General features: G+C 41.8%; 1 protein-coding gene across 1 annotated transcript; it reads left to right on the plus strand.

Annotated features, from left to right (window-relative positions):
* Positions 1 to 3,029: 3,029 nt before the first annotated feature.
* Positions 3,030 to 5,604, plus strand: LOC103975161 (probable leucine-rich repeat receptor-like protein kinase At1g68400). Its single transcript, XM_065101738.1, has 2 exons — positions 3,030 to 4,338; positions 4,914 to 5,604. The coding sequence occupies exons 1-2, from the start codon at positions 3,030 to 3,032 to the stop codon at positions 5,561 to 5,563; spliced, it is 1,959 nt and encodes a 652-aa protein (XP_064957810.1). The 3' UTR covers positions 5,564 to 5,604.
* The last annotated feature ends 5,935 nt before the right edge of the window (positions 5,605 to 11,539 follow it).

Consider the following 11,539-nt stretch of genomic DNA (forward strand, 5'->3'; position numbering starts at 1 on the left):
TGATACACCTATAGTTGATGATGCTGAACCAACTGAACAGGCACCTCCACCACCAGTTGAGATTCCATTGAGAAGATCCACTAGAGAGCGACAACCCTCTACCAGATATCCTCCACATGAGTATGTTATGCTTACTGACGGGGGAGAGCCAGAAACTTACCAAGAAGCTATTCTACATGAGAATAAGAGTGAGTGGGTTAAAGCCATGCAAGAAGAGATGAGATCCTTGCTTGAGAACCACACCTATGACTTGGTAAAGTTGCCTAAAGAGAAGAAAGCTCACAAGAATAAATGGGTTTATAAATTGAAGACTGAAAACAATAGCTCACAACAAAGATACAAGGCACGACTAGTTGTGAAAGGATTCAGTCAGAAGAAAGGTATTGACTTTGAAGAAATATTTTCTCCGGTTGTGAAAATGTCCTCTATCCGAGTTGTTCTTGGTTTGGCTGTCCGCTTAAATTTAGAAGTTGAACAACTTGATGTGAAAACAGCATTTCTTCATGGTGATTTAGAAGAAGAAATTTACATGGAGCAACCAGAAGGTTTCAAAGTCAAGGGAAAAGAAAATCTGGTATGTAAGCTTAGGAAAAGCTTATATGGACTCAAACAAGCACCTAGACAGTGGTACAAGAAGTTTGATTCCTTTATGATGAGCCAAGGGTATGATAGAACCACATCTGATCATTGTGTGTTTATGAAGAAATTTTCAGATGATGATTTTATTATTTTACTGCTATATGTTGATGATATGTTGATTGTTGGCCATGATGTTGGAAAAATTGAAAAGCTTAAAAGAGAGCTAAGTAAGTCTTTTACCATGAAAGACTTAGGATCGGTGAGACAAATACTTGGCATGAAGATTCTTCGTGATAGGAAGAAAAGGAAGATTTGACTATCTCAGGAGACTTACATTGAAAAGGTTCTTGAAAGATTCAATATGAGTAAAGCCAAAGCAGTTTGTTCTCCACTTGCAGGTCATTTCAAGCTTAGTTCGAAATAATGTCCTACAAGTGAGAAAGAAAAAGAAGAAATATCCAGAGTGCCTTACTCATCTGCAGTAGGCAGTTTGATGTATGCTATGGTTTGTACTAGGTCAGATATAGCTCATGCAGTTGGAGTTGTTAGCCGATTTCTCTCAAATCCTGGAAAAGAACATTGGGTAGCAGTGAAATGGATATTAAGATATCTAAGAGGTACTTCCAGGTTGTGTTTATGTTTTGGTGATGATGAACCTGTGTTAGAAGGGTACACAGATGCAGACATGGCAGGTGATACTGATTCCAAGAAGTCCACTTCAGGATTCTTGATGACATTTGCAGGAGGAGTAGTCTCTTGACAGTCTAAGTTACAGAAGTGTGTTGCTCTATCAACCACAGAAGCAGAATACATAGCAGTTACTGAAGCCTGCAAGGAAGCTTTATGGATGAAAAAGTTTCTACAGGAATTGGGCTTGAAACAGGAAGTATTTACCGTTTACTGTGACAGTCAGAGCGCTATTCACCTCTCCAAGAATTCAACATATCATTCTAGATCCAAGCATATTGATGTGAGATATCACTTGATTCGTGATTGCTTGAGATGAAAGAATTACAGTTGGAAAAGGTACATACCAATGATAATAGTTCAGATATGTTGACAAAGTCTTTGCCTAAGGAGAAGCTTGAAGCATGTAGGCGAAGAGCGGGCTTGGTACAGCCCACCATATGAGCTGGAGGGGGAGAATTATTGGGTCCAGTCCATATGTGGGCTTGGACAATTTGGGCCATAAGTCCAAATCAACAAATCAAAAAAATTAAAAAGAGGAGAGAGAAGGTGATGAAAGTAGATCTGATTGCAACGTGCGTACGACGGCGTACTGAGAAAAACGAGGAGAGAGAAACAGAGAGAGAAAGTAAGGTTTCTGAGTTTTTCTGCTTGACGATCGGTGGCCAAACGTTGTCAGTTTCAGCCCAAATTTTATGTGGAGAATCCTTGCAGCAAACTCTACAATCCTAACGGTGTTGATCTGCAGTTTACCCTCTCTAAGGTACTTTCCTGTGATATCCACTCTGTGAGACTTAGAATTCTCTTTTGAGGAGATCCATCCTACGTGATGAAGATATGCTATCCTTGAGCCAAGATCTATGATCTTGATGTTATTCTGATCCTCTAGTTATTCTAGAGAAGACCTACTGTAAACATGTTATCATTATTATTGATAGTGGAAGTTTGAGGTGGACTGCGGTCCCGTGGTTTTTCCCACATTGGGTTTTTCACGTTAAAAAGATCTGGTCTCACTATGTGATTGATTTATTGCTCTGTTGTTTATGCTATGCTGATTGATTTAGCATTTTGATATCAAGTTGGTATTTTGATGAGGAACCTATTTTGATACACAAAGAGGGAAAAGAATTATTCAGCATTAACAGGTTTCTTCCAAACAGAAAGGAGCGGGTGACGACGATTGCACTCTCCAAGTGGGAGTATTCAATGGATATTGAAGTATACATACTCCCATAAGTCGAGTGTATGAGCGCATTGTATTAGAACGATCTTTGTTATATGTATCGGTTAGACGGCACGTGTGATTGACTAAAGATTACGTAGCGGTCCCCAGCATTCTGCATATGCAGAGGTGATCCGCTGAGTACTGAGTGCTATCTGCAACATCTTTGCGGCAACGTCCACGACGCAATTGCTCTGGTCGTGGAAGTAAGCCCAATTTCAAACGTTCGCACGACGCAACCTAAATCCGACCCCTACCCCTTCCCTTCCCCCATCCCCCTTGCCCCGCGCCCACGTCCGCTCCTACACCCCAACTCTCCGCGCCCCAAATTAATTTTAATTCAATCAACCAGACGCCTTCAGTTCAGCATGAATGAATGATATGAATGAATGTGCATGAAGCTGTCCTTCCCCATCCCATGCTTACCCGACTCTCTCCGCCTCTATTTCTCTGTTTCGGTTGATCAAAGCCCTCATCGCCTTTAAAACCACCTTATAAATTCCATCAACGTTTCGAACCGAAAGCTCCAACAAAACATCAAATGACACCACGACGACTCCACCACCACCTCTCCCTTCTTCTCGCTCCGCTCTTACTCCTCCCCCTCTTCGCCGCCACCTCTCCTCTCCCCTTGCTTCCCTCTCCCAACCCCGACCTTGGCCCCCTCCTCGCCTTCAAGCTCTCCCTCTCCCGCCACACCCCCGCCGCCATCTCCTCGTGGGACCCTGCCGCTGACCCTTGCGCCTCCTGGCGCGGAGTTTCCTGTCGCGGCGGCCGCGTCGCCCGCCTCGTCCTCGTGGGCCTCCGCCTCGACGGTCCCATCCACCATCTCGCCGGCCTCCCCCGCCTCGCCCTTCTCAGCCTGAACAACAACTCTTTCTCCTCTCCCCTCCACCGCCTCGACCTCTCCCTCTCCCCCTGGCGCTCCCACCTCAAGCACCTCCACCTATCCCACAACCGCTTCTCCGGCCCCTTCCCTGTCTCTTTTCTCCGCCTCCGCCGTCTCCGCCGCCTCGACCTCGCAGGGAACCTCATCTCCGGCACCATTCCTCCGGAGATCGGCCTCCTACTCCGCCGCCTCCTGACCCTACGCCTCGAGGAGAACGAGCTCGATGGAGCCATCCCGGTCTCGGTGGGCTCCATTCCGGGGCTCACCGACCTCAACGTCTCTCACAACCGTTTGGTGGGCGAGATCCCCCGCCAGCTCTCCTCCTTCCCCCTGTCGTCCTTCGCCGCGAATCCGGGTCTTTGCGGGGGCTCTCTGCTACGGAGGTGCCTGAAAAACTGGACAGCGAGCTGCGATCGGAGGCCGCCGCCGATGGTGAACGGGCGGAAGATCAGGAAATGGGTGGCAGCAATAGCGGGGGCGATGTCCGCCACTATCGCGGCTGCGGCCGCCGTCGCGATGGTCGCCCTCTTGTGCCTCAAGCGGAGGGCAAAGAATAGAGAAGTGGAAGTTGCGGAGAAAGGGAGAAAAGAGGGGGAGGAGGCGGAAGAGGCGGAGGAGGGAGGGAGGATGGAGTTGTTTGAGGGTTGCGGGCGGTTTGCATTGGAGGACCTGATGAGGGGGTCGGCAGAGATGTTGGGAAGGGGGGCTGTGGGTTCCACGTATCGTGTGGTGATGGAGGGGGGACAAGCAGCGGAGGTGGAGGCGGTGGTGGTGAAGAGGGTGAGGAGGAGGGTGAAGGAGAAGAGTGGGAAGGAGGAGGAAGAGTTACTTGGGGAGATAGGCGGGTGGCGACACCCCAATGTAGTGAGCTTGAGAGCGTACCATGACTCGTCTACCGGGGAGGAGCTGCTGCTGGTGTACGATTACCTCCCTAGCGGCAGCCTTTCGAACCTCTTACATGGTCCGTTCCCTCTGCTTGTTTCTTAGTTGTGGTTTAACCCCGTCAACATCTCACTCCAGTCCAAATCCCGATCCTTTTATGGATCCATAACGATCCGAACTCGAAATTACAGACCAAATATATATATATATATATATATATATATGTATATGTATATGTATGTATATATATATATACATACATATACATATACATATATATATATATATATATATATATATATATATATATATATATATATATTATCCGATAAACTACCCAAAATCCGGATCCTAATATCCATGTGGGTTTCTACTTGGATTTCCAGATTATTAAGTTCCATCAACAGAGGAAACTCGGATCCTAATGGTTATAGTTGGGTCAATTTTGGTTGAATTTGAACCCTTCACTGAAATCGAATCTTGTGTTGGATTAAACTGGAATTGTTAGCGCAGCAATGTAAAGTTTTTCAATTCCCTTAAGAGTTGCGACCAGTGAGGCATCAATTGTTGGTAGCTCAGTTAAACCGGAGCTTAAATTTGTATCACCATTATCTAAATCTTTAGCCAATCTCTAAATTTCGTATTGTGCAGCAGGGAACCGAGGACCAGGAAGGATTCCATTGGAATGGACCTCAAGGCTGCAGCTCGCGCTGGGTGCCGCCAAAGGCCTCGCATACCTCCACGGAACATCCAATTCCAAGCTCTCCCACCAACACCTCACCTCTTCCAACGTCCTCGTCGACGGTGAAGGCAACGCATGCATCTCCGACTTCGGCCTGCTCGAGCTAGTCTCTCCATCACCACCCTCCTCGTCCTTCAGCTCCGGTTCCCACGCTGCGGTGGCAGAAACCCGGCAAAGAAGCGATGTGTACAGCTTCGGGATCATTCTGTTGGAGATATTGACGGGCAGGCCCGCGGTGGTGCACGGTGAAGAGGATTTGGCCAAGTGGGTGCAGACCGTGGTGAGAGAGGAATGGACGTCAGAGGTGTTCGACATAGAGCTGACGAGGGGAAAAGGCGCTGAGGACGAGATGTTTGCTCTCTTGCAGGTGGCGCTGCTCTGCGTAGCGCAAGAGCCGAAGGACCGGCCCAGGATGGCCGTGGTGTATAAGATGATCGAAGACATCAGGGAGAGGGGAAATCGGAGGAGCAGAGGATCGCTTTCTCCTTCTCTGCATGACCATTCCTATGAATCCTCCTCCCCTTGTCTCTCCGAAGACACTCCCACCTTCACAAGCTGTTGATATGTTTCGACGTGGATGATGAAGAATGCTGATAAAACGAAGAAGAGAAAAGAAAGTGAGTCAAATAGAGGTGAAAAATAGTAAAACCGCTTTGACGATGATGCTTGATTTTTCCTTTCCGTTTTTTTCCCTTTAATATTTTCTCTTGGTAGCAGAAAGACGACTTCGAGTCTTCTGTATCTATCATAAACGTTAGTTTTGTCGAGCCAACCATGTTCATGTCCTTTTCGAGTCTCGCATTCTGCTGATTGGTGTCGCTTGAAGTGCTTTTAACGTCTATTATTCCAAGATCACCAAATCTCCAGCCAATTAATTTGAAAGCGTTTGGCCTAAGTTTTTAGTTTCCATATCTATACCACTGTTATCTACTATGTGATCGTTACCCGACACTGATTCCCTCCAGAAACTAAATGTCTAAGAGGTGAACCGGAGGCCGGTTGCTGTTTCTTGGCGCAAATGATCTCCCTCTGCTTAAAAATATCATTCGAACTTGCAGCAATGACCATATCTCGCATCATTGTTTGTTCTCGGCTCTGCACTATTGTCATATACTACCATCCTCGACTAGAGTCGAGCACATTCAGGGAGCAAATAATTCATGTCTTGAGATTCCTCGCTGTTTCTTGGACTCACCTTCTGAGGATGCCAGGCGACTCGCCCGTGGGAAGACAAAAGAACACGCGATGTTTATGGATCGGTGTGCTGTGGAGGCTCGTCTTAATTATTTGGATTCAAGAGATTTAGATTTCAGGAATTTACTGTATTACAAGTTTGGCGGCAGCTCCATTGGGCAAAGCTTCTGTCTGCAGTACTGCAGTTAGTTTCATTTTTTTTTAAACAATCATTTATTATTAATTAATAATATCTATTATATTAAATAATGTCTTGAACCTCAAAATCATTACTTACGTAATAATGCATTACGATGTTGTTGGGCTGATGGCCCATATTCAGTCCATGTGGGCTTTATCAGCCCACAGCCCACACCCCCTCTTAACCTAACCCTACTTAAGGTTAGGGGGGTATGGTGGCTGCGTTTTAGAGGCAGATTAAGGTTATAAAAAGGCAGCAACGAGGCAGATCTTGTGAGCCATGAGATTCCAAAGAGAAGAAGGAGAACAAGGCAGAAAAGGAAGAGAAAGAAAGGGAAGAAGACAAGGACAACGCAGAGAGACTGTTCACAATCATCTAGCAGTGTTCTCATCTCAGGTTAGATCAAATCTACAGTAGACTCGACTCTTGCTGTGATTACTTGGGGAGGTTATAGATATTGTGAGCAGTGACGTGATCCTTATATCCCAGTTATTCTCTTGTGATTGTTGCTAGGGTTTTGGGCAAGAGATTGAGATTTGTACATTCATTATTCTCATAGTGGATTATCTCTAGTTTGCCCCGTGGTTTTTACCCTTCACATTGAAGGGGTTTTCCACGTATATCTTGGTGTTCTGTTTGATTGTGTTTCCATTTTATTCCGCTGCGTATTTTGATCTTCTAGTATTTGTTCCTATACAAAAATTATTCCTATTTATATTCCCATCAGATATTTCAACGGACAGTTGGCCGCATTTTAGCATTGTTGTGGTTGTTGTTCATGATTAGAGCACTAATTCAAAATTTGTGTGTTTAAGTTGCACACATTCAGTGTATTACGAAACTTCGGTCCACAGCAGCTGCAAGCCTTATTTGAATTCCACGGCGGATATATACATTGAAGTTGGAAAGTCGACCATCTCGAAGCACGTTATTAGCAGCAGCTAGCACTCACTGAAACTTAAATCATTGTCTGGAAATGTCGATCGTCTTACTCTGTATTCGACAAGGAGATCGGCGTATACATGCACAAGAGGAACTTGTTTGATGATCGCACTTGGGACATGTGAGTTTGCTGAAAAAAGGCACGGTGCTGTTTTGAGATTCATGGATTTCAGAATCTGATGATAGAGAACCCAGTGTACAGTGTCATGTTTAATTTTTTCTCATATTAAGAAGCCCGGACGACTTCAGTAGTTTTAGAAAAGAAAAAAACAAAAGACTCTATATAAATTGATAAAGACATATTATGAATATAATTCATTTTGATTATAGTTATCAGTGAATAAAAATAAAATTTAATTATAGTAAGTGTTGTGATTCATTATGTTATGGCTTGAGAAGGGACATGACTTGATTCGACTTCGATTGTGTAAAGTCATCCTAAGGATGAAGAGTCATGGTCGCTATCTCCTAGAGCGTTCTTTAGCAAATCTGTGAGGGGCTTTTGTTCCGAGTCTGTGCATGATAGGTCAATGTTGAAGATGGGAGCTCTAGCTTGACCCCTCCAAAGCTTAAGTCACCTTTTCATGGATAGTGAATCCTCCACCCTCTAGTGTCTCCCCGGGGGTGATTTTATACCTTATGGAGTCTCCGCTAGTGCTTGCTGGCATCCATCAATATTTTCGGAATACAATTTGTGTTATTAACGAGTTGGCACTAAGAGAGGGGGGGGGGGGGGGGGGGGGGGGGGGGTTGAATTAGTGCAGTGGTAAAAACGTCGGTTCTGAAAATTCTTTCATACGTTGAAAACCGATTTCAGAAATTTGAAAGTGTATGCAAGTGTAGGCATAGTAAAGGCACAGTAAAGAGGAGAGGTAGATTGCTATAAAAGTAAAGTACTTAAAGGAAATGCAAACCAGATTTTTATAGTAGTTCGGTCATCGTGACCTACATCCACTCCGCCGATTCCTCTTCCGTCGAGGCCACCGGCATCCACTATCGGTCTTCCTTCAATAGGTGAAGACCAACCACCTTTTATAACTCGATTCTCTTTTTACCGGGTTTAGGAGATAACCCTTACACCCTCACTTACTCCTCTCTCAAACTATTCTAACACTTAGAATTTTTGAGACGAGTTCACACAAGATTCAAACTTTGAGCCTAAAAACATCTCATCCCGGGTTTCTTGGGTCCGAGCGATACCACCGCCTATGTTGAGCGGTACCACCGCTTGTGTTGGGCGGTACCACCACCAGTGTTAGTGTGACACTAACACTACACTTGACAGTACCACCGCCTAGTCTAGCGGTACCATCGCCTGGTATTGGACCACTGGGCGGTACCACCGCCTGACATAGTCTAGGAGACTGTGCCATGACGGTACTACCTCTTGGGTCACTGTTTAGGCCTTTCATTAGGCCCAACATAGTCCTTACATGGGCCCAACTCGCCCCTAATTGGGTTGGCCCAAATTCATTCCCAATTATATGCTAACTACGAAATCTAAGGCATACTTAAGCTAAATAAGTCCCTAGGTTTTGGTTTCTTCCAACGAGCTTCTGGCGATCTTCTGACGAACTTCCGACGATCTCCTAACAATGTTCCAACGGACTTCCAGCAAGCTCTTGGACTTTACGACGATCTTCTTGGTGAGTTTCGATGAGCTTCTTTGGCAAGCTCTTGGACTTCTCGGTAGAACTTTCGACGAACGTCCGGACTTTCGATGAACTATCGAACTGCAAAATAAATCACATCCTTGACTCTTGGACTTCACTTTGCTTTATGCCTTGCTATCATAGTTAATCTTTCACACATAAAAACACACTTCGATCTAGATAATTATTACTAAGCATGAATCATGTTGTCCGGTATGTCATTGGTCCATCAACGCTTCGTCCGATTCTTCGGCGCATCATCCTCTCTTGCAGCCTATTGCCCAATCGGCTAGTTGACCTCCGCAACTCCGATATCCTTAGTGCAATGTCAGCTCTTCTTAGCCTGATGCCCGAATTCGTGGCCCGAAGCCTTCTACTGATACGTTAACCGATCCTCCGGCCCAACGTCCAATCTTCTAACTTGTTTCCCTCCGGCCCAACATGATTCTTCCTACTTCAATCATCTCATCTTGATCGAAGCATCTTGCATTACTCAAAACGCGGATCAAATCATAAACACTTATCAATTGGTTTCATCATCAAAATACGAGATTCAACAATCTCCCCTTTTTTTTATGATGACAACCAATTGATGATGGAGTTAACCTTAACTCCCCCTATCAATATGCCATTTTGATAAAACCTTGAATTCAAGTCATTGCAAATTTTATCATGCAATGATTTGAACTTGTATTTCCAAATATTTGAAAGTTACACTTCTCCTTTTTGTTGATGACAAAGGGGGAAAAGTATAATCATGTTATGCATGATGAATATTTGCAATACGTCATCATGCATACATGATCATACTTCTCCCCCTTTATCATCAACAAAAAGGAGAAGTGTAACTTTTAAATGTTTAGAAATACAAGTTAAAATCATTGCATAATAAACATAATCTCTATTTTTATCATTATGTAATTTGTAGGCTAGCAAATTTAAGGATATGCAAGTTGGCATATTTGCTTTTTTTTGCGATGTTTAAACTAGCCAGTTTTTGAAATGTACAAGATAGCATTATTTTTGTATTTTTTTGAAATATGTAACTTAGCAAAATTCACAAGATAGCATCATTCTTTTTTCTCTTTTGAGAAGTGCACGCGAGCAATTTTTCTCTTTAGAGATGTGCATACTAGCAATTCTTTCTCCCCTTTGTCATTGGCAAAAAGAGGGGAATAACAATACAGTGACACAATTCATTTCCTTTTATTTCAATTTACACATCATGAGAACAATAAATTTTATAAACAATCTAATGTTTTATCATTCAAGCTAGCATATATTTTTGTTATCTTTTGCAATGTGCAAGCTAACAATTTCCTTTTTCTTTTACAATAATGATTCAATCATACCATGCGATGTACAAATCATAAATTCTCATTTGTATGCATCAACATAATATCATGAGTATTTCATGCATAATTTCATATCATCATATAAAGAATATCAAGAAAAATTAATTGGGTGATGAGATAAACATTTTATGGATACAAGGAATTACATAAAAATCATATCATGAAAGATAAGATTATGTGAATACCGAAAGGAATGATTTATTTTGAAAAACCTTATCTTAAATAATCAATAGAAAATCTTAGGAGATCAAATAATAAAAGATATTCAAAAGAAATTTTAAGTCATGAATTTTGAAAAAGATATTCTCTTTAGTAAATCATAAAAGAAACTTAGGAGAAAAAGATTTCAATTCATGCATATAAAATCACGATTTAAGCATAAGAAATCTCAAGTTATAAATCTAAAAAAATCAAGATAAAACTCATTCATATTCAAATTATCAAATCAAAATCACTTTCAAGATATTCAAAATGACATAAACAACTTTATCAATCTTTTAGTGAAAAATTGATAAGATAGAGAAAAAGAAATTTTCAAGAAAAATGTTTTTCTCTTTTTAGTTGTTTTAATTCATATGATTTATTTCATAGAAGCATGCCTTTGTCCTTTTTTTTATGCCAAATGAAAATATATATATCATTGTTTAAAACGAAAGTACAAGATTTATTACGACAAAGATCAATAAGCCACTTTCATTATGGTAAAAATCAATAATCCATAAATCGTAAGATTCATCATACATAATTTCGAACTATAAAACCATTAAACATGATTTCAAATCAATATGCTCAAGTTTTTGTATGAATACCATCCATCTTGTTTAAAACCGAAAAAGCAACATTTCATCATGAATAACTTCAAAGTCTCATGCATAATTTAAATATAAAATCATCAAGCAAAATACTTACATTTTTTCATATAAGCATGTCTTTTTCATTTATACCAAATCAAAACATACATCATTTTTAAAACCAAAAAAACAACTTTCATTACGGTAAAAATCGCAAAGATCATCATGCATCATTTCTAAATATAAACTCATTAAGCATGATATCAAATCATCATTATATTATTTAATCAAGCATGATTTCATAAGACATTTTTAATCAAAATCATTTTGTTTGTTTATCATAAAACATGCAAGTTTGAAAATCACTAGAAAGGTAAGCATGATCTAATTTTATTTTTGTATTTTCATTAAACATTATTAAAC

This window comes from Musa acuminata, chromosome BXJ2-4 (assembly GCF_036884655.1).
Source record: "Musa acuminata AAA Group cultivar baxijiao chromosome BXJ2-4, Cavendish_Baxijiao_AAA, whole genome shotgun sequence".
NCBI lineage: Eukaryota > Viridiplantae > Streptophyta > Magnoliopsida > Zingiberales > Musaceae > Musa > Musa acuminata.

Coding starts and splice junctions, on each gene's coding strand:
- LOC103975161 (XM_065101738.1), top strand. CDS start 3,030: ATGACACCACGACGACTCCACCACCACCTCTCCCTTCTTCTCGCTCCG. Junction 4,339..4,913: donor CCTTTCGAACCTCTTACATG/GTCCGTTCCCTC, acceptor ATTGTGCAGCAG/GGAACCGAGGACCAGGAAGG.